Source organism: Lithobates pipiens, unplaced genomic scaffold (assembly GCF_037356315.1).
Source record: "Lithobates pipiens isolate NorthernLeopardFrog02 unplaced genomic scaffold, aLitPip1_a1.2 Scaffold_11, whole genome shotgun sequence".
NCBI classification, from domain to species: domain Eukaryota; kingdom Metazoa; phylum Chordata; class Amphibia; order Anura; family Ranidae; genus Lithobates; species Lithobates pipiens.
In genome coordinates, this window is record NW_027507696.1 from 9287503 (window position 1) to 9311849 (window position 24347).

General features: G+C 46.1%; 1 protein-coding gene across 5 annotated transcripts in view; it reads right to left on the reverse strand.

Annotated features, from left to right (window-relative positions):
• Nucleotides 1-24347, reverse strand: part of RXRA (retinoid X receptor alpha) — a 348429-nt gene that overhangs the window by 33974 nt on the left and 290108 nt on the right. For 4 of the 5 annotated variants that reach the window (XM_077468444.1, XM_077468453.1, XM_077468468.1 and 1 more), the window contains one exon: nt 14346-14402. The exons of the other annotated variant lie outside the window; for it this stretch is intronic. In XM_077468444.1, coding sequence (XP_077324570.1) covers nt 14346-14402 — 57 coding nt within the window. The remainder of the gene's footprint in view (nt 1-14345; nt 14403-24347) is intronic. 5 annotated transcript variants of the gene reach the window in all.

The following is a 24347-nucleotide window of genomic DNA, read 5'->3' on the forward strand; positions in this document are numbered from 1 at the left end:
GGAATGTGATGGGGAAAGGCCTTGGATGTCCGCCACTTAGTGCAGGACAAGCACATCCTGCTGGGGGGAAAGAGAAGGGAATTTCTTACAGATGCCTCCTCACAGGGGTCCTGGCAGGAATTAGGCTTTGTTAAGTCGTCACAGACACCGAATATTACCCCAACTAAACCTAGCCCGATGCTTTATGAAAAAAGGAGCAGGCAACCCGGAAATCGCTGGCATCTGCAGATTCATTTGTTCTGGTTTATAGATCTATGACCGCATCCAGACAGATTTGTAGTGCCTTCTCTGACGCTGGTATGGCTTCATTACAAAAAAAAAACCCTCCTGCAATTCCGGACAAGACAATCAAGTCAAAGGGATTTTGTTCATTTTGGTTCTACATTCAGACATTTAAAAAAAAAAATACTTTTTATGTTAGGGCCGGTTCACACAGCGAGCCGCGGCGAGGCGTCTCCGACTTACCTCGCCGCGACTTGCGGGGAGCTCAGCGGCGACTTGCAGAGGACTTCTGCATAGAAGTCAATGCAAGTCGCCCCCGAAGTCGCCCCGAAGTAGTACAGGAACCTTTTTTCTGAGTCGGAGCGACTCGAGTCGCTCCTCTCAGAACGGTTCCATAGTACTGAATGGGGGCGACTTGCGGGAGCGAGGCGAGGCGAGCCGTGTCGCCTCGCCTCGCGTCGCAGTGTGAACCGGCCCTTAGGCTAACTTTCCAGAAATGTAAAAATATAAAGGTAAACATAAATAAGCCTGCTCAGGTTTTAAGAGATCATAATAATGCATTTCACAGGGTCTTTCATTGTGTCCAAAGCCTGGAACCATGTTGTAAAGCGCTGCGCAAACTGTTGGAGCTATATAAATCCTGTATAATAATAATAATACACGCTATCAGTTTTTGTTTGTTCAACCCAGTGGACTGAACTAAAAAAACAAAACAAAAAAAAACTGAAGAGCTTGAGAGGAGATCCGATCCAATGTTAGTACAGCTATCTCCCCCGCTGAGCTATTGTATTCTGACAGGGGGACGCTACCCCAGAACACACCGGTCAGGGCTCTCAGCCATTGGCTGACAGCGCTGATCAGATGCCAATCAGCAGACCTTTTTTGGCCATGCCCCTTTAACAAAAGCCGGGACTACAGCTTTCCAAAAATCACTGATACAGTACATAAAAGCAATCTAAATAAATTTAAAGCGGGAGTCCGCCGGGACTCCGCGTTTTTTTTTTTTTTTAAAAGCCAGCAGCTACAAATACTGCAGCTGCTGACTTTTAAAATAGTGACACTTACCCGCCCAGCGCGCCCGCGATGTCGGCACCCGAAGCCGATCTCTAGATCGTCTCTCGGGTGCTGCCGCCGCCATCTTGGGTATTGGAATCAGGAAATGGAGGAAATGGAGCCTTTCGGCTCGACATCGCGGGCACCTTGGACAGGTAAGTGTCCATTTTTTTTATTTTTTAACAGTCAGCAGCTGCAGACTTTGTAGCTGCTGGCTTTTAATAATTTTTTTTAAGGTGGAGCTCCGCTTTAAGTAATCAATAAAAAAAAAAAAAAAATGAAATTATATAAGAAAAGAAAGTCTAGTAGCACCAAAAACAAAACAATTATTAACACTAGCTTCAGACCTTTGCATGTCAGGAACAAGCACAAAAACCTCATGCTTTCCTGACACGCAGAGAAATGCACTACCATTTAGCAGATGCATCGCGATGTCAACGACACCCCATGCAGATGCAAACGCGCATGCCAAACCATGCAATTCAATACAGTGCGGTTTTGGAAAAGTAAGGGACTTCTTTTCCTTATTTCTTGCGTATAGAGCAGCCAATTCAAATGAATAGGCTTGCCTTACACGCAGAAACGCATCTGCGCTCAACCGCACCTGTAAGCGTTAACTATAGCCCCATACACACAGTATGATTGTTGGCAGGGGATTGTCTGTTGACAGACTGTTCTCCTAAAATCTTACTGTTAGTACGCTCCTTTTCACAATCGTTGTCCAACTTTCGGGTAACAAAATGTTGGACGACAGACTAGTAAATTTTTGGCGGACAATGGTTTGACGTCTGATTTTTGTATGGTCAGTACACAAATCCATCACAAAAAAAGTTGAAAGTACAAACACACCTGCTCGGAATCAATGCTCACCAATCACGAAATTAGCAGAAGGGGCCCAAAGGGTGGCGCTCAAGAGCTGAAATTCCTCGTAGTATGCCACTACGTTCACGTTTGTGGCACAACAATTGTGCACCTTTAGTATGCAAGACAAGATCCTGGCACACGCCCTTTTGTCTTGGTGTGCTAAAATGTTTGTACGACCCTTCTAGGACAAAAAGAGAGGCTGAGCACAGGTCATATCTGATGACCGCGGAACACAAAGAAGAACCGATTTGCAAAGAGGGAAAGTTTCAGTCTTTTGCCCACTGCTTTCCAGAGGGTGGGTGGCCATAAGTATGGCTCATTGTTTCATAGCTAGTATACTTTTCCAGGAAAAGACGCAAATACATTGAGAGGCAATAGGCTGGCTATCTGTTGGTTGCATGGCAATTAATGTAGAATACTTTTGCACATGGGTACCCATTGAATACTACTTTTAGATCAAGTAAGATTTGTTCACCCCCTGATGACGTCAGACCTTTAGACGAAACGATCGTCGGGTAGCCACGCTCACACCCATTGCGCATATGCGATCGCAATACAAACTCTTGTTTAGGAGTTTTTTGCTAGCATTTCTGTTTGTTTTTAAACGGCACTTGTACATTTTTCCTATGACTCGGTGGAGTCGTTTTATGTGCGCTTGAGCATTCGGGCTCTAATAAATTTTTGTTGAAACCATATCACACGATTTGGCGCATTTTTGTTTTCTTATGGTGACACTTCGTTTGGAGGCCTGCTGAGAGCAGTTGTGCGAATCCGAAGGTTGCGAGACAAATCCGAAAGATCGGGATAATCTCCGTCATCTGGGTATCTGGACGTCTATGGGATCTGAGATCAAATTCGCGCAGTTTGACCTCCCCTAATAGGGGGGGTCACTGTGGATCTGGTAAGCCTCCATCTAATAGTGGTGTTTAGAGGTGACGGGTCCACGTGGTCAAATACAATTTGATTGAACAATCAAGTTTCAATTATTATTACACATACACTGGACATTTTATATATTTTTTGTATTCATATATGGACACTTGAATTGATATTTTACATATTTTTTTGTATGCATTTATATATGGACACTTGAATTTATATTTTTTGATTCATCTTTAAAGCGGAGGTCCACCCTAAAGTGGACCTTCCGCTCATTGGAATCCTCCCCCCCTCCGGCGCCACAATTGGCACCTTTCAGGGGGGAGGGGGGTGCAGTTACCTGGATAATCCAGGTAACTGCACCCACTTCCGGGTTAGCTATCTGCGGAAAGGGGCGTAGATCTACACCCCTTTCCGAAAGTCCCCCGCTGCCTGCTGGGAAACACACAGATCCCAGAGGCAGCGGGTCCATCCTTATTGCGCAGCGCGACTTGCGCATGCGCAGTAGGGAACCGGGAAATGAAGCCGAAAGGCTCCACTTCCTGATTCCCATACCCAAGATGGCGGCGGCAGCACCCGAGTGACGATCGAGAGATCGGCTTCGGTTTGCCGACATCGCGGGCGCGCTGGGCGGGTAAGTGTCCTTATTTTAAAAGTCAGCAGCTGCTGTATTTGTAGCTGCTGGCTTTAAAAAAAAAAAAAAAAACGGCGGACTCCCGCTTTAACAATTTTTGTGTATTCGTTTTCACAATTTTTTTTTTTGGTATTCTTTCTTTGCACCTTTTCAATGGTCACAGTAATTTTTATTGGTTAAGCGCTGCACTTTTTTTTCTATTATAAGATTTGTTTAAAAAATTCAGCTGAATTTTGGTTCTATTTAATGCTGACGGGACCATATTTTAATCAGATGCTTGCATGACTTTACACTGGTGACACAGAATGACTGCAGATTGTAAAGGAAGGCGTCAGCATTTTTAGTCAACAACTTCTGCAGCTCTCACACCCGCCCACGCCAAACCCTGGAGATTGCGGTTAGCGTGCCACCACCAAAGAAAACCAACAGCCTCACGACAGCAACAACCACTTCCCGTTTCAATGCTGCACTTCCTTTCTCTCTTCATGCGTCACGGCCCAGTCCCTGCTAGTGAATCGACATTGAAATTAACAGTGACTCTAGCCGGCCTTACTCCTGTCATATGACTACTCACCGAGTAGGACACAGTCGTTACTATAAGACATAAGACCGCTTAAAGCCTTGCTCTGGACTAAAACACATACACACAAAAGAAGTTCCTGAAATTCAAGAACACAACATTTCTGGGGGGGGGGGGGGGGATTGTATTTTTAAATACTACTATAATTATACGCCAACAGGTGAAAAGATACAATTATATAATTTTTCAGAGTAGCACTCAAAAAATATTTAAATGAATTAACATATTATTATTATTATATTATTATACAGGTTTTATATAGCGCCAACAGTTTGCTCAGCGCTTTACAACATGAGGGCAGACATTACAGTTACATTACAATTTGGTACAAGAGGAATCAGAACATATATAAATGTGTCCATAAAACATAATATTAATGTCAATAAATTGAAATGAAAAAAAAAGTGCGAGAATATCGTGCAATTCCTCACAGAACATGAACGACGGTCCTCTTAAAGCGGGAGTCCTCCGGGACTCCGCGTTTTTTTTTTTTTTTTAAAAGCCAGCAGCTACAAATACTGCAGCTGCTGACTTTTAAAATAGTGACACTTACCTGTCCAGCGCGCCCGCGATGTCGGCACCCAAAGCCGATCTCTAGATCGTCTCTCGGGTGCTGCCGCCGCCATCTTGGGTATGGGAATCAGGAAGTGGAGCCTTTCGGCTTCATTTCCCGGTTCCCTATTGCTGTTGAGCGAGTCGCGCTGCGCAATAAGGATGGACCCCGCTGTCTCTGGGATCTGTGTGTTTCCCAGCAGGCAGCGGGGGACTTTCGGAAAGGGGCGTAATCTACGCCCCTTTCCGCAGAGAGCTATCCCGGAAGTGGGTGCAGATACCTGTACTGTACAGGTACCTGCACCCCCCTCCCCCCTGAAAGGTGCCAATTGTGGCGCCGGAGGGGGGGAGGGTTCCGATGAGCGGAAGGTCCACTTTAGGGTGGACCTCCGCTTTAAGGCTGGGTTCACACTGCTGCGGTGTATGAGATCGGTTGTGATTTGCACCGCACTGCAGTGCAAATCACATCCGATCTCTGTGCGGTGCGAGTTCAGCCATACAGATAGTATGGCTGAATTCGCATCGCACCCGGCCCAAACTCGCACTGGTCCGCAGCAGAATCGGATCGCATGGGTGTTCACACCATGCGATCCGAATCCTGTCCCAGTTTGCAGATCGCACTGCGATATGCGAACTGATCTGGGGGTGTTATTAACGTTTCACTGACACTCCCAGCAGTTCGCTTAGGGCAGTGTGAACTGCCACCGGGAGGTATGCGATGCGGGAACCCGCAGCGGATTCGCGGCGTTCCCGCATCGCTGCAATGTGAACCCAGCCTGAATGTGAAAAGTTGAGCGCAAAAAAAAACTGATGTTCAATCACCGATGCCTTCACCAGAGTGATAAGCGCTACTTCCGCTCCCTAAGGTCCGGTTCACACTGAGGCGGCACGACTTGCAGCGCAACTGCCTCAGGCGACCACTGCGGCGACTTGCAAAACGACTTCTGTATAGAAGTCAATGCAAGTAGCCTCAAGTCGCCCCAAAAGTCGTACAGGAACCTTTTTTCTAAGTCGGAGCGACTTGAGTCGCTCTGATTAGAATGGTTCCATTGCACAAAGGGGGACGCGACTTGTCAGGCGGCTAAGTCGCCCGACAAGTCACCCCTGTGTGAACCGGCTCTTAGGAAACAAGCTCACCAGATGTTGTTGCCATTCACTCTCGTGTTTGGCAAAATACACACAGGAGTAGGGATGAGCTCAGGCGTGTTCGCATGGAACACGTGCAGAGCCCGCCAGGAAGGGGGCGCAGCGCTGCGCTAATCACAGGCAGTGAGACATTGCCTCGTTGTGTGGCTGCCGAGATCGGGCAATGTCTCACTGCCTGTGACTAGCGCAGCGCTGCGCTCACTTCCTGGCGGGCTCTGCGCGTGTTCCATGCGAGCAAGCCTGAGCTCATCCCTACACAGGAGGTTAAATGAAAGAGCCGCTAATAGGCGCCACACTCCATCCAAATGCTTGACTTCGCACAGATACTGCCTGCAATACCAGACAGTGAGAACAGTAAAGGAAGGAAGCTGAGAAATGTAATTTGTCTCTCTAAACTGGATACACACTATACAATTTTCTACAGATTTTTTTCCTTCAGATTTACCAAAACCATATAATATGAGGTCAAACCTATATAGACTGCTTTCACATTGAGGCGCTTTACAGGCACTACAGCACTAAAAATAGGGCCTGCATAGCGCCTGTAAAGTGCCTCTCCTAAAGCACCCCTGCCCACTGAATTCAATGGGGCAGCGCCGCAGAACCGCCGGCAAAACGCCACTGCAGCCGGTTTTAACCCTTTTTTGGCTGCTAGTGGGGGGGGGGGGGTTAAAAGCGCCCCGCTAGCGGCCGAATAGCGCCGCTAAAACTACGGTAAAGCACCGCTAAAAATATCAGTGCTTTACCGCCAACGCCTCGGTGTGAAAGCACCCTAATGCCGCGTACACACAATCGGACTATCCGGCGGACAATCCGACAGACTTTGCAGCTGAGGTCCGCCGGACTTTCAAGCGAACGGACTTGGCAATGGCCACACGCGATCACTCCAAAAGTCCGGCGGATTCGAAAGTGATGACATAGAATAAGGAAGTTCATAGCCAATAGCTGCCCTAGCGTCGGTTTTAGTCCGCCGGACTAGCACACAGACGACCGGAATGTCCGCTAAAAGCCGAGTCCGGCGGACAATTTTGAAGCCAGTCTTCTAAGTCCGCCAGACTTTTGGGAAGAAAAAGTCCGCTGGAGCCCACACATACACGATCGAATTGTCCGGACTAAGTCTACCGGATAGTCCGATCGTGTGTACGCGGCATAACAGTTTCAATTTGTATGCAATCAGGCAGGCCCTTGCACTACATGGTTTTGGTAAATCAGACACACGGAAAGCAGACAACAAAAGTTGTATAGTGTGTATGGGGTCTAAGAGCTGCACCTTCTCCCCCAATCTCTGCAGCTCCAAACTCCAATTCTTAGATGTGATTGGCTGCATTAGTGCTTTCCTTTTATTTTCTCCTAGCAATCCTGTTTTTCTCTAATCTCCCCACCAGAGTTGCACAGTATTATTATACAGCTCTGACGTTTTCTGTACAAAGTACACTGGGCCGTTTACATCAGTCTTTGCACCAGAGGAGCTTACACTCTAATGTCCCACCATAGTCACACACTATTATTATTATCATACATTTATATAGCTGTGAAATATTCTGTAGTGCTGCACAGAGAACACTATTATTCACATCCTTCTCTGCCCCAAAGGAGCTTACACTCTACTGTCCCCACCACAGTCGCTCGCTATTATATATTTATATAGCTCTGCCATATTCTTGCACAGAGGACACTGAACTATTTACATCAGTCTCTGCACCAGAGGAGATTGTTTTCCCATAGATAGAGATCTGAAAGCATACTTGTATAGAGCGTTACTGGGGGAGAGAACGCGATAAACACCCCTGAAAATCTGATGTCGTAAAGCGTAATGCCCAGCGACGCAGTACTGTGAACTACAGACACCTATGTCATGTCGGACGTTACCATAAGATTTGTATGTTTTCAGTGCGATGAAGTAAAAGCACAAAAGCGTCTTTGTGGCCGTAATAAAATGCCTTTGTCACAGCAGAAAGATCGCATTACAGCGTTTACAGAGAACATCGCCGGTGATCCGGCACCAGATATCAGACCTGCTGCGCGAGGGGGGCCGGCATTTCAAAACTTTTATGCTGGCGACCCCCGCCAGCGAAAGAAAATCGGTGTGACATTAAAGGCCACAATCACATGAATGCCGAAAAAAGTAACTTTGCTGCTTATTTAAAGGATCACTCCTCTGCTACAGAAAGAAAAGAGCAACAATTGCATGCCAAAGTGAAAATCAGTAAATACAACCAACATGGGGAACCAACTTATACATTACATATCAAGATACACAGGGCCGGTGCTACCACTAGGCAAACTAGGCAGCCGCCTAGGGCGCACTGCTGCCTAGGGGCGCCCAGGCTGCCGGTTTCCCTCCGGGTTTGCATGCTCTGCAAGCTGCAGTATGTAACTAGCTCAGTCCGACTGGTAGTGTAATTAGAGGTGCAGCACAGCACTGGAGCCAGCACTAGAGGAAGCAGAGCCAATGCTTCCTGCATAGCGGCGCCTTCTGCCACATGGGCAGGGCAAAGGGGGTGGAGTCAGGGGTGGAGCCAATGGGGGCGGCAAAATGAAGGTGCGCCTAGGGTGTCAACAATCCTTGCACCAGCCCTGATGATACACGCATGCTTTTGGTTTGCTGAATTTACAAGATTGGCCAGGAGTGGTGGATCCATAGCCCAGCACCCTCACAAACTATGTTCAGAACCTGCCCTCTACAACACCACGCTGCATTACTGGCCAGCTCACAGCAGGGAAAACATACTGAAGAAGAGGTATTTTCCTACTCCACTGTGATATACTGAGAAACGCATGTACTCGTTCACACAGGCAGCCAGGGGGCAGTAAAAGCAGGCAGATGAGGTGCAGTTTTACTGTCCCCCAGCTGCCCACCTAAATAAGGATATTTAGCAGCTCCTGTTTGTACAAGTGGCACAATAAAGATGTAACCCCCGCCCCCCCCCCCTCACATTCGGTAGGCAGTGTTGCTGCCAAACACACAAAGGCCCCTTTCACACTGGGGCAGTTTTCAGGCGCTACAGCGCTAAAAATAGCGCCTGAAAAAAACGGCCCATTTCACTCCAGTGTGAAAAAAGTCCTCCTAGCAGCATCTTTGGAGCGGTGAAAGGAGCGGTGTATTCGTCGCTCCTACCCATCAATGGGACAGCGCGGCTATACCGCCGGCAAAGCGACGCTTTGCGGGGGGTTTTAACCCTGTTAAAACCACCCCGCTAGCGGCCGCAGACCGCCGATAAAATGACAGTAAAGCGCCGCTAAAAATAGCGGCGCTTTACCGCCGACGCCCGCACCGCCCCAGTGTGAAAGGGGCCAAAAGGGATGGATTTACTAAAACTGGAGAGTGCGAAATCTGGTGCAGCTGTACATGATAGCCAATCAGCTTCTAACTTCAACCTGGAAGCTGATTGGCTACCACGCACAGCTGCATCAGATTTGGAACTCTCCAGTTTTAGTGCCCCTTCACACAGGGGGCGACACGACTTTCAGCGCGACTCACAGACGCGACCTGCACACGACTTCAGCAGCGACTTGCAAAACGACGACTGTATAGAAGTCAATGCAAGTCGGCTGAAGTCGCCCCAAAAGTAGTACAGGAACCTTTTTCTAAGTCGGAGCGACTTGAGCCGCTCCTATTAGAACGGTTCCATAGTACAGAACGGAGCGCGACTTGTCAGGCGACTAAGTCGCCTGACAAGTCGCGGTAGTGTGAACGGACACTCAGTGAATCAACCCCAAACTACTCAAGAATATGGGGCCACACCTCATCTGCCCTGCAACCACATGCAATGCATGCAGTTGCAACAAGGTGGTTCGGCCTCTTGAGGGTCAAAACAGGTGGCGAAGAGTCGACATATTGCCTCCCAGCCCCCTGTCAATCGCCCTCTGAAAATCGCGGATTGCTTTTCAGAGGGATGGCAAGGGCTGCCGCAAGTCTGAACAAGACACCATAAAAAAGTGAGTTTATTTTACAGAGGTCATAGTTTTTCTAGAACAATAACAGCATTTATATCCCCCCTAGCTATCTTGCTTTTTTTTTTTTTTTTTTTTTAACCCTTCTGTGGCTATGGTCTCAGTTCATAGCTGGATGCTATAGTATGACCTCTCCCAGCCCTTCTAACCCACATTTAGTTCCGCTCAACAGATATTGCAATATCAAGAGACAGGGTGGCCCAAATGCTATGAACAATGTTTGGGTCTGCAGGGCACAATGACTGATGCACACGAGGGTACTGACCAGTTTGACAGACAGGGGCTGGTGGGCAATGGGCAGGTGTTGAAAGCGTAAGCAATTTGTTGCCCAAGGAGATCTGTAGTATAATCATTTAATGGCTAAGCCCAGCTTTCTGACCACGTTTCGTGTTACCCCCATGTCTATAGTCACAGTCCACAGGCCCCATCCCCAAACTACTCTTCCTCCTACATGAATCGCGGCGTTCACCTCCCCCACCGCATTTCATATTTTTCTTCTAATTCAGGGCAGCTGTGCATTGCTCAGATCGTTCCAGCCATGCCATCCATTACCAGATACATTCACGTGAATTTGTGAATGGAAAATGACAAGTCCCATCTTTCACCGTGGCAAAGTGACTCAAATATCTCAATGGAACACCAATGCAGTGACATCACTGAACTTGTAAGTCCACAGTTTACTTTCTCCAGCTCCAACACTGAAGGTCTGTACCTTTAGTAGGGGCCTGGGACTGGAGTAACAGTCTGCAGAAGCCTGTACGTTGCATCCATGAGCCACCAATTGTGGTCTGTAATGCTTTGCAGAATGCAGAAATCTAATGCCCCGTACACACGACCGGACTTTTCAACATCAGTTGTCATACGAAACGATTCCGGCAGACCATTCGATCGTGTGTGGGCTGCAGCGGACTTTTGATTTGCAAAAATCCGTCAGACTTTAGAAATGGAACATGTTTCAAATATTTCTGCCGGAACTCCGCCGGACCCAGTTCCTACCGAGAAATCCGTTCGTGTGTATGCTAGTCCAACGGACAAAAACCGACGCGAGGGCAGCTATTGGCTACTGGCTATGAACTTCCTTATTCTAGTCCGGTCGTACGTCATCGCGTTCGAATCCGTCGGACTTTGGTGTGATTGTGTGTGGTCAAGTCCGTTCATTCGGAAAGTCCGTCAGAACTCTGTCAAAACTCCGCCGAAAGTCCGTTGGACCTAATCCCTCGAAAAGTCCGGTCGTGTGTACGCGGCATAAGAAACGCACATTTTTTCTTTGTTCCATATGGGTGCACTGATACATTTTTACAAAAAATGGTATACGCCTTTAATAACATTACTTACTCCGTATGGCCAGCAGGAAGAGAGACACCACACACACACACACACACACACACACACACACACGCTAAATTTCATTTTTTTTTCACACCATACAGAATGAACATAAAAATCAAGTTTTTTACTTTTTTTGAGCATTTATATATTTAAAAAGTTCAACATCGAGCAACAGGAAGAAAGTGCAAAGATTGTCTTCAGTGGTAAAAAGGAACAGAAGTCTTTTAAGGCTTTTGTTGGATATACATGTGAAGGAGGTAAACGTTAAGTGTATCTATACCCAATTTCTTTTTTTTTCTTCTAGTTTTGTATAAAGTGGGAAGGGTTAGAACCTCTGTCAGGTTTAAGGCTCGGTTTACACTGCTGCAACCACAAAGTCCTGCGACTTCCAATGTAACTTCGCATCGCGACTTTCATGCAACTCCAATGTGACTGTCCCGTCATTTTGATGTTTTTGCGACTCATAAATCAAATCATAACAATACAGAGCGTGACACATCACATTTTTAACGTACAAAACCCTCTGGAGTCACAGCCAAAGTATCAAAAGAGAAGTCAAACTACTCCCTCGCAACTTTTTGCGAATTTTAAATTGCAGTCTACGGCACTCATGTCGCAAGGAAGACACCCCCGAAACGTAGTGCAGGAACTATTTTTTTATTTTGTCACTACGACTTGAGTCGCGGCACTTAAGTCGCCACCTATTGAAATAAATGTGTTTTGACTTGTCATGCAACTGTGTCACATGTCGAAGAAAGTCGCATAAGAAGCGGCAGCAGTGTGCCCAACTTCTCCCCAGATGAGTAGTGAAGGAAAACTCCCCAACTGGAAACACAGACAGATTTTTTTTTTTATTTTTTTTTTTTTTAAGTTAAAGTGGAAGTAAACTCCCTATCGTTTTCATCCACGGAAGCTGCCATCTTTGCCTCTATTTAATCTTCAGCTGCCACGGTGCTGCACATGTGACCCATTATGACACCCGCCATTGGGGGTGGTTTGACAGTTTGGTTGAGACAGGGCCATCTTTAGTATAGATTGGACCCTGGGCAAAAATTTCTTAGGGCCCCCCCCCCCCCCCCCATGCAATTTCCCTCTCCACCTACTCTGAGACATACAATAAATAGCAGCTAGACTTAAAATTAGTTTTCTGTATCAGATCAGGCAGCAATTGAAATTGGTTGCCAGCAGTTACAGCATATCATTACTGCTTACTGACTAGTTGCTAGAGGTTACAGCACACATTACGGCTCACTGATTAGTTGCTAGAGGTTACAGCACATCACCTCCTCACAGCAGGGGAGAATGATATACATAGGAAAGCTGCCTTTATTTGCATACCAATGCCGCCGGCCGCAGCTATTTACTTAGTATTGTCGCCACTATTTACATACGAATGCCGGTTATTTACATGTAAACACAGGGTCTGCAGGTGAGTCATCTACACACAATAGGGCAGAGCTGGGCAGCATTAGTACCAGCACTTCACACTGAGATATTGGGACATAGCACAGGAATAAAACTTCAAGGGAATTTAAACCTGGATAGTTGGCAAGTATGAGGCAGCTGTTTTGGGCCCCACAACAATGACAGGGTCCAGGGCAGCTGCCCCTTTTGCCCTGCCTTAAAGACGGCCCTGGGTTGAGAGCACAGCCAATGTGCAGTTAGCATTCCCGGCGTGCCGTTTTTTGAAACTGTTTAAATCGATGGGTTTACTTCCACTTTAAGAAGGAGACCACAAGTAAGACCACAAGTAAGAGGAGATCTCTGTAATAGAGCTCCAAATAATAGTAAAATCTGACAGGGGGTTTTATGGCCATCCTGCACATTCTATCGAAATCTAAAAAAAATATAAAAAGTTTTGGCTATAGATACACTTTAATGAACACATTATTCTCAGTGTGTGTGAATATTTTTGTACATTATTTATGTATTTGTGAGTTATATGTGAATACAGGGCAGCCACATTGCTCATAACATACGCGGACTCCTGCGTGGCAGTGTCGCACAATGGTTGAGCCTTGCTGATCCATGCAAGTCTGGTGGGGTCTGTCTGTCTTAGCCCTTGTACACACGGTCAGACATTCCGACAACAAAATCCGTCAGATTTTGTCCGACGGATTTTGTCCGAAACTTGTGTTGAATACACACGGTCGGACAAAGTTGCCGGAAAATCCGATCGTACGTAACGTGATGACGTTATTTCGTTACGACGGGACTACGTTCAGGCTAGTAGGCAATAGCTTTGGTCTAGGAATTTGATCTGAGCATGCGTGGCACTTTGTCCGATCGGAATTCTCTACACACAATCGGACAAAGACGGATCGGATCATGTTGTCGGAAAGTTTTATAGCCCAGCTCTAAGCCCTTGTACACACGGTCGGACATTCCGACGGAAAATGTCCGATCGGACCGTGTTGTCGGATAATCCGACCGTGTGAGTTCTCCATCGGACAAAGTTTTAGAGCTGGGCTATAAAATTTTCCAACAACATGATCCAATCGGACTTAGTCCAATTGTGTGTAGAGAATTCCGATCGGACAAAGTGCCACGCATGCTCAGATCAAATTCTTTGACCAAAGCTATTGGCTACTAGTCCCGTCGTAACGAAATAACGTCACCACGTTACGTATGATCGGATTTTCCGACAACTTTGTCCGACCGTGTGTATGCAACACAAGTTTCGAACAAAATCCGCCGGATTTTGTTGTCGGAATGTCCGACCGTGTGTACAAGGGCTTAGACGTTGTCCGTCGGATAGTCCGATGGAGCCCACACACAGTCGGATTATCCGACAACACGGTCCGATCGGACATTTTCCGTCGGAATCTCCGACTGTGTGTACAAGGGCTAACTGAATGGGATTTTTTTCTGCTAATGCCCTGCAAGAAATGAATGCAGGAATCACACTGCTTTGCTTTACCGGCCCATCTAACATCATGCAAATATGAACGCTGTGGGGGGGAGGGAGGCTGGGGGGGTGGGGGTGGGGGGGCAATCCTCCCTAACATAGAAATTCTGCAGGCAGTGATGCTTTTATTGTTTACTGACTCTAGCAGGGATTGAAGAAATGAAAAGTTGAGAAGCCCTAGTCTGACCATGTTAGTGTCATTAACAGTAAACGTCTGGAAATACCTTTATCCGCCGGATACGGGCGATCTCTTGTAGTCGGGGATGGATGATGCTCCATCCCTGCAACACAGCAAAATTTACAGCGATTATTGCATTTCCATCGTCGCGGAATAAAAAGGTCAACATTTTTGATTTTTACACAATGTGGTCAGTGACTGCGCTGTGACATCAACACGAAAAAAAACACATTCAAAAGGGTGATATTGCGGAGAGGGGAAAAAACAGCCAATTTTTTTGGGAGGAAACAACTGCTGTGTGCACAAGACTGATCTGTATTCATTGAAATGTGGAAGCCTACAATACAAAGGTGACTTATTTCTATAAATTTTGCTGCCATAAAAAAAAGGAAAATAGAAACATAAATACACAAATATAGAAGACTGGCGGCAGAGAAAGACTAAGATATCCAATTAAAGCAGAACTCCAGCTTTTCCTCCCCAAAATAACAGATGCATTGAAAAACAACCCCCCCGGCTGTCATTCTATCTGAATCTCAACTACTTTAGCAGAATACATCACGTCATTCCGGTTACTGTAAGCCAGGCATCAGTAATTGGAGATATAGACGAGTTGCTGTTTTGAGACAACCGTGTACACGCCGGTACACGAAGAGTTTGCCGTTTTGACAAAAAGTTGTTGGCGCCTTGGAGGCGGCCATGTTTTTGGTTAGTATCGGGCGGACAATGTCGGCTCATAATATCGTGTACCGGAGTGTATGCGTTTGCTGGCGTTGTGTCAAAACAGCAACTCCTCTAAATCGGCAATTATTGATGCTTTATAGCAGGGATATGCAATTAGCGGACCTCAAGCCGTTGCAAAACTACAAGTCCCATCATGCCTCTGGGTGTCATGCTTGTGGCTGTGAGAGTCTTGCTATGCCTCATGGGACTTGTAGTTCTGCAACAGCTGGAGGTCCGCTAATTGCATATCCCTGCTGTAAGGCATCAGTAATTGGAGATATAGACGAGTTGCTGTTTTGAGACAACCGGTACATGAAGAGTTTGCTGTTATGACAGAACAGCGGCTAAGGAGGAAAAAGTTGTTGGCGCCTCGGAGGCGGCCATGTTTTTGGTTCGTATCGGGCGGACAATGTCGGCTCATAATATGGTGTACCGGAGTGTATGCGTTTGCTGGCGTTGTGTCAAAACAGCAACTCCTCTAAATCGGCAATTATTGATGCTTTATAGCAGGGATATGCAATTAGCGGACCTCCAGCTTTTGCAAAACTACAAGTCCCATCATGCCTCTGCCTCTGGGTGTCATGCTTGCAGCTGTCAAAGTCTTGCTATGCCTCATGGGACTTGTAGTTCTGCAACAGCTGGAGGTCCGCTAATTGCATATCCCTGCTTTATACTAACCGGAAGTGACGAGATCTCGATGAATTGGCTATTTTGACAGAATGCAAGCTACAGGAGTCACTTGAAGCAGCTGCGGGAGTTGACGTGGGCGGGTCTAAGGATTAATGTGGGTGTTTCTGGGCCTTCATGTGGGTGGTGATTGGGGGGGGGGGGGAGGAATGGAATTGTGTTATCCCCGCCCACGCTCCATTCCTCTGTGCAGTGAATAGGGAAGAAGAAGGAAGAAGCGGAACTTTAGACAGAAAGTTAAAAAGTGTTCTAAAGGCAATTTTTTATGCAACCCGCACAGAAAAAAAAACCCATGGCATCACCCACCAAACACGCGTCGCTCTCAGGGTGCCACATAGTCTGGGTGCTCATCTACGTCTTTCTGAAAGCATGACAACCCAAACAGAAAACACACGCGCTTTGCGGTGCCTTTCTAAAATGTGTGGCAATGCGCGTCGCACTTTCTATTTAGGCCGATTTCTCATCGGCGTGATCCTGAACGCATGACAACCCACAAGAAAATGCACACTTTGCCGCGTGTTTTTAAAAATGCGTGTCAACGCGCATCACATTTGCGTTACCATTCGTTCACATCTGCCCGTTTACAAAAGCACGGCAACCCGCAATAAAAAAAACGCACTCTTTGCCATGTGTTTTGTAAATGAGCAGCAATGTATGTCACGCTTGCGTTACCATTTAGGCTGCGTTCTCCTTTTCAAAACACATGACATAGCGTGCGTGTTTTTGTGTGGGTCGCCATCCACGCATTGTGCTGTGTTTTTGAAATAAAACACATGCATGGTAACCCACACAAAAACACGCACTTTGCCGCACATTTTGACTTATGTTACCGTTTGTTTGCATCTGCGTGTTTCCGAATGCAGGCAACTTGCAAGATAATCGCAAGCTTTGAAAATGTGTGACAATGTGTCGCTCACTTGCATTGTCATTTGTTTGCATCTGCGTGTGTGAGCGTACAGCAACCCGCAATAAAAACGTTTTGCCATGCATATCGAAAACACGCAGCAAACAGCGAAGAAAAAAATGTGCTTGGTCGGTCATGCATTTCAAAAACAAATGGCAACCATTTTTCTTTTGCATCTCGCGTTTGTGAATGCATGGCAACCCACACGAAAATGCACACCATGCCATACTTTTCAAAAATGCACAGCAATGCCCAGTAGTGCTTGCATTACCATTTCTTGCGCATCTGCACGTTTCCACACGCACAGCAACCCACAAGAAAATGTATGCTTTTCTGTGCGTTTAAAAAAAACGCGCAGTTCGCTTGCATTACCATTCGTTCGCATCTGCGTGTTTGCAAATGCACAGCAAGAAAACACATGCTTTGCCATGTGTTTTGGAAAAGTGTAGCAATGTGTGTCATGCTTGTGTTACCATATTGGGCGCATTTCCAAACGAGCGGAAACCTGCACAAGAAACGCGTGCTTTGCTGTGCATTTCGAAAACACGTTGCAACGCACTTCGTTCTTGGGTTACCATTCGTTCACATCTGCAAGAAAAAGCATTTTCTGTGTGATAGTGATAGTCTGTGATGGTGGCGCTGGAAGTCACGTGACTTTCACGTGGAACTTGTGTATCAGGGCTGTCTATTCATCCCTCCCAGAATCAGCATATACAGTAAAACCTTGGTTTGAGAGTAACTTGGTTTGAGAGCATTTTGCAAGATTTTTTTAATAAATTTTGACTTGAAATACAAGCGATGTCTTGATATACAAGTAACGTCGTGTCACAACTGGGTATTAAAGAGGAGAGAGGCGCCTCTAAGTGTAGTAATATGGTTACATTTAAAATAAAGGTACAACATTTAGCAACTCACGTGGCTTATGATTAACCACTTACAGACCGGACCATTTTGCTGGTCAAAGACCAGACCACTTTTTGCGATTCGGCACTGCGTCGCTTTAACTGACAATTGCGTGGTCGTGCGACGTGGCTCCCAAACAAAATTGATGTCCTTTTTTCCCCACAAATAGATCTTTCTTTTGGTGGTATTTGATCACCCCTGCGGTTTTTATTTTTTGCGCTATAAACAAAAATAGAGCGTAAATTTTGAAAAAAAACGCATTATTTTTTACTTTTTGTTATAATAAATATCCCCCAAAAATAGATAAAAAAAACATTTTTTTCCCTCAGTTTAGGCCGATACGTATTCTTCTACATATTTTTGGTAAAAAAAAAACGCAATAAGCGATTATTGATTGGTTTGCGCAAAAGTTATAGCGTTTACAAAATAGGGATAGTTTTATAGCATTTTTATTAATAATTTTTTATTATTATTTTTTTTACTAGTAATGGCGGCGATCAGCGATTTTTATTGTGACTGCGACATTGTGGGGGACCCATCGGACATTTTTGACACATTTTTGGGACCATTGTCATTTATACAGTAATCACTGCTATATAAATGCAGTGATTCCTGTGTAAATGACACTGGCAGTGAAGGGGTTAACCAGTGGGTGGCAGTGTAGGGGTTAAGTGTTCCTAGGGGTGTGTTACTAACTGTGGGGGGGTTGGGCTTTCATTTAGTGAACACTGATCTCTGCTCCAATCACATGGAGCAGAGATCAGCGTCACTAGTTGCTAGGCAGAATGAAGAAATGCTGTTTACAACGGCATTTCTTCATTTGGCCGCTCCGTGAGACGATCGCGGGGATGCCCGCGGCGATCGAGTCCGCGGGTCCTGCGACCGGACTCACGGGGGTCCCGACCAGCGCGTGCCATTCTGTCGACGTACATCGTCGTGCGCTGGTCGGCAAGTGGTTAAAACAGGCACATCCAAGTATGCAGGCATCCGGGGCAAAGCTGTCCACATGGATCATCCTCCTCACAGCCATCAACGTTGTCCCTTCCACGCTGCGCTCCACGCACGGTTCGAGCCACGCTTTCAGATCGCTCTACTGCAGGGTAGTCTTCCCGGTCATGATTGCAGACTGACAGCGGTGAGAGCCAGCGGTGAGGAGGGATGGTCTATGTGGATAGCTTTACCCCAGATGCCTCTTAATCATCAACCATGTGAGTTAGTAAATGTTGTACTTTAACTAAATGTAACCATATTGCTACACTTAGAGGCGCCTCTCTTCTCTTTTATACTCTGGAGCTCCTGCTGGATTTTGCTTCTAATCCCCTTGTGGAGGCTTCCATTTGTGGATGAACATTTTATGGATACACAACCTGGTTACATTGCTATAATCTTTTTAGATGAACTCTAAACTGAAGGATTTACGAATAAATGGCTGTGGAACAAATCATTTGAGTTTCAGTTATTTCTTATGGGGAAATTCACTTTGATATACAAGTGTTTTGGATTACAAGCATGTTTCCGGGAACGAATTATGCTCGCAATCCAAGGTTTTACTATCTATATAGATATGTAGATATATAGATAAAGATAGATCTATATCTATACAGTATCTGATTAAAGTAAGTACACCCCTCACATTTTTGAAAATATTTTATTATATCTTTCCATGCGACAACACTGAAGAAATGACACTTTTGCTACAATGTAAAGTAGTGAGTGTACAGCTTGTATAACAGTGTAAATTTGCTGTCCTCTCAAAATACCTCAACACACAACCATAAGGGCCGGTTCACACAGCGATGCGCGGCGAGGCGTCTCCGACTTGCCTCGCCGCGACCTGCACGGACCTCAGCGGCGACTTGCAGAGGACTTCTGTATAGAAGTCAATGCAAGTCGCCCCCGAAGTCGCCCCAAAGTAGTACAGGAACCTTTTTTCTGAGTCGGAGCGACTCGAGTCGCTCCTCTCAGAACGGTTCCATTGTACAGAATGGGGGCGACTTGCGGGAGCGAGGCGAGGCGAGCCGTGTCGCCTCGCCTCGCGTCGCAGTGTGAACCGGCCCTTAATGTCTAAACCCCTGACAACAAAAGCGAGTACACCCCTAAGTGAAAATGTCCAAATTAGGCCCAATTAGTCATTTTCCCTCCCGGATGTCATGTGACTTGTTAGGTTACATGGTCTCAGGTGTGAATGGGGAGCAGGTGTGTTAAATTTGGTGTTATTGCTCTCACTCTCCCATGCTGGTCACTGGAAGTTCAACATGGCACCTCATGGCAAAGAACTCTTTGAGGATCTGAAAAAAAGAATTGTTGCTCTACATAAAGATGGCCTAGGCCAGGGATATGCAATTAGCGGACCTCCAGCTGTTGCAGAACTAAAAGTCCCATGAGGCATAGCAAGACTCTGACAGCCACAAGCATAACACCCAGAGGCAGAGGCATGATGGGACTTGTAGTTTTGCAACAGCTGGAGGTCCGCTAATTGCAGATCCCTGGCCTAGGCTATAAGAAGATTGGCAAGACCCTGAAACTGAGCTGCAGCACGGTGGCCAAGACCATACAGCAGTTTAACAGGACATGTTCCACTCAGACCAGGCACCGCTATGGTCATTCAAAGAATTTGAGTGCACATGCTCAGCGTCATATCCAGAGGTTGTCTTTGGAAAATAGACATATGAGTGTTGCCAGCATTGCTGCAGAGGTTGAAAGGGTGGGGGGGTCAGCCTGTCAGTGCCCAGACCATACACCGCACACTGCATCGAATTGGTCTGCGTGGCTGTTGTCCCAGAAGGAAGCCTCTTCTAAATATGCTGCACAAGAAAGCCTGCAAACAGTTTGCTGAAGACAAGTAGACTAAGGAGATGGATTACTGGAACCATGTCCTGTGGTCTGATGAGACCAAGATAAACGTATTTGGTTCAGATGTTATCAAGTGTGTGGCGGCAACCAGGTGAGGAGTACAAAGACAAGTGCAAGAGCCCCTCCCTTCATAGACTGGACCGCAGGGCAGTATTCCAACATAACGACCCCAAATACACCTCCAAGATGATCACAGCCTTGCTAAAAAAAAAAAAGCTGAGGGTAAAGGTGATGGAATGCCCAGCATCTGTGGGGCATCCTCAAACCAAAGGTGGAGGTGCGTAAGGTCTCTAACATCAACCAGCTCTGTGATGTCATCATGGACAAGTGGAAGAGGACTCCAGTGGTGACCTGTGAAGCTCTGGTGACCTCCATGCCCAAGAGGATTAAGGCCGTGCTGGAAAATAATGGTGGCCACACAAAATATTGACACTTTGAGCCCAGTTTGGACATACTCACTTTTGTTGTTAGCGGTTTAGACATTATTGGCTGTGTTGAGTTATTTTGAGGGGACAGCTAATTTACATTAACTAATTTATACGAGCTTTACACTCACTACTTTACATTGTAGCAAAGTTTAATTTCTTCAGTGTTGTCACATGAAAAGATATAATAAAATGTTTATGAAAATGTGAGGGGTGTACTCACTTTTGTGAGATACTGCATATATATATATATATATATATATATATATATATATATATATATATATATATATATATATATATATATATATATATAAATAATATATGGCTTTCCTTTTTTTTAATGATGCTGGGATCTGTGAGGCGGGACTTGGGAGGTTTGGACTCTTTCTGTAGGTGTGACCTGGCAGGATTGAATGCCAATTAGGATGTATTCATTCCCACCCACCATCAGAACTGTGACGGTAGTTACATAATTTGCAGACTACAGAGGGGCGTGTTCTAGGCTAGGGGTGAAGCAGGAAGTGTCTGGAAGTTCCAGACTATACAGAATGTCACATGATACAAAGCCAACACTAAAGCTAGAAAATCTGCGGCCAACAGAGCAACATGGTACATACGGTATGGTCTATGCTGGGACTGATCACTCCATTCAGTTCTAGTGAAAAGAAAGTTGGAGTTTAGCCTTGAGGCTGGGTTCACATTGCTGCAGCTAGGAGAACCGGATGTGATTCGCACCGCACTGCAGTGCAAATCACATCCGATCTCTGTGCGATGTGAGTTCCGCCATACAGATAGTATGGCTGAATTCGCATCGCACCCGCCGCAAACTCGCACAGGACCCTTTTTTTGGTCCGCAGCAGAATCGGATCGCATGGGTGTTCACACCATGCGATCCGATTCCTGTCCGAGTTTGCAGATCGCACTGCGATATGCGAACTGATCTGGGGGTGTCATTAACGTTCCACTGACACTCCCAGCAGTTCGCATAGGGCAATGTGAACTGCCGCCGCAGGAATGCGATGCGGGAACCCGCCGCGGATTTGCGGCGTTCCCGCATCGCTGCAATGTGAACCCAGCCTTAAGCATGCCCTTTTTCCCTTTGTCTGAGGATGCCCTCAGGCTCCATGCACACTGAGGCTGGGTTCACACTGCAGCGATGCGGGAACGCAGAGAATCCGCGGCGGGTTCTCGCATTGCATGCCTCCCAGCGGCAGTTCACACTGCCCTATGCAAACTGCTGGGAGTGTCAGTGAAACGTTAATGACACCCCCAGATCAGTCCGCATATCGCAGTGCGATCTGTAAACTCGGACAGGAATCGGATCACATGGTGTGAACACCCATGCGATCCGATTCTGCTGCAGACCAAAAAAAGGGTCCTGTGCGAGTTTGGGGCAGGTGCGATGCGAATTCAGCCATACTATCTGTATGGCTGAACTCGCATCGCACAGAGATCGGATGTGATTTGCACTGCAGTGCGGTGCGAATCACATCCGGTTCTTGTACACCGCAGCAGTGTGAACCCAGCCTGAAGCTCAAAAAAGCTTTTTCTGGACGCCAGATTGCTGGCAGAAAACGCTGGTTGAAAAACGTGCTTTTAACAGCGTTTTGTACTAGCGTTTATGAGCGTTTATGGGCGTTTTCAATAAAAATACACAGAGGACGCTCCAAAAATCCCACGGTGCATTCCAAACTCCCACAATGCATTGAAAAAATAGAATGCCGAACACTAATTAACGCGTGTTTATGAGCGTTTGTCGTTTTTTTTTGGCGGTGAAAAACGGCACTTTGAACGCGAATTTCTGGCGTTCAGAAAAAAGCCCATAAACTCCACTGCTCATTAAAGCTAAAAAACTTCCATGTGTGCATGGACACATAGGCTAACATAGAGTGGAGTTTATGGGCTTTAAAAAAAAAAAAATGCCCAAACTCCAATAAACTGCAGTTTATGAGCTCCAGTGTGCATGGAACCTAATGCCGCGTACAGAATTCTGTCAAGAAAAAGACCGATGAGAGCTTTTCATTGGAAAATGCGACCGTGTGTACGCTCCATCGGAATTTAGCTGTCCGAATTTCCGCCAGCCAAAAATTGATAGCATGTTCTCAATTTTCCCGGCGGAAAAACCTTCTATCGGTAATTCCGATCGTGTGTATGCAATTCCGACACACGCCAAAAATCACGCATGCTCAGATTCAACTACGAGACGGAAGCTATTGAACTTCCTTTTTCTAGTCACGTGGTACGCGTTGTACGTCACCGCGTTCTAAATGATCGGAGTTTGATGTGAACGTGTGTAGGCAAGACAGCTTGAGCCGAATTCCGTCGGAAAAACCATCAGAGCTTTATCCGACGAGAATTCCGATCGTGTGTTACGCGGCATAAGAAGTCTACAATAACTGGGGAATGGCCGCCACACACACACTACTGCAACCACATCGCCTGCATACTCATTCCCGGGTCACAGACTCACTTAAGCCCCATACACACTATCAGATCATCTGCTGAGTTTTTCCTTCAGATTTACCAAAACCATATAATATGAGGACAAACCTTAGGAGTTTCAATGTGTATGCAATCAGGCAGGGCCTTCTACTACATGGTTTTGGTAAATCTGAAGGAAAAACTCAGCAGATAATCTGATAGTGTGTATGGGGCTTAAGTAGTGAAGCATGATGTTCTCAGAAAAGGGGAATCATTGCCACAGTTTTCTCTTTCTTTGACAGTTCCCCTTTAACAAAATATACAAATTGGTTATTTCGGCACAAGCCAGTCATCTCAGGCAAAAAAAAACGTTTTTGTTTTCTGAATTCCAGCCCGATTCTATCATTTCAACAACTGCCACCATAAGCTTCAAAAGTTTAAGCGGTAGACAATCCGAGAACATGGTATCATATATCTCCGTCCAATGCCAGAAAAGTCGTGTTTTAGTTTTAGAGGAAGCGAATAGCGTGATCTGCGGAGATTAGCGCAGTATTCCTGTCTGGCTCGAAACAGGCAGAAGTGGGAGTTTTGGGTCTTTTAATGGCCCAGCTGTCATCCTGCCGATTTTTCACGACGCGTTTTAATTCTGAAGCTCTTTTTTTTCTGGTATAATTCACTTTTAATCCTATCCTTCACACATGTGACTTGGACGGAAACCAAATGTTCCCGCAGGCCTCGCAGACGCGTGACGGTGTCGCGGCTGCCCCCTCCGGAAACACAAAACTTTACTTTTAGGTATAAAGTGAATTCCAAGAACTTCACCGTTCAGGAACTGAATTTTACTCTGCAAAATCCATTATTTGCACAGGCGACTAAGTTAGCCACTGGCAGTTAAATCTCATCTCCCGGATCTCGGCTTTCTGGTATACCACTGTGCTTTTCCCCAATTACAGTTGATATGCTTTATTCATTTTCCATTTACAAGCTTCAATCGCTCAAAAAATAAAATAAAAAAAGCATTTACTAATGGCGTCATCAAATAGCGTCTGATAATCTCGCTGTATAAGGATGCCAGAAGGGGGCAGGCATGTACTGGTCATCGAGACTACTGGGAGTTTTCCGGTGGCCC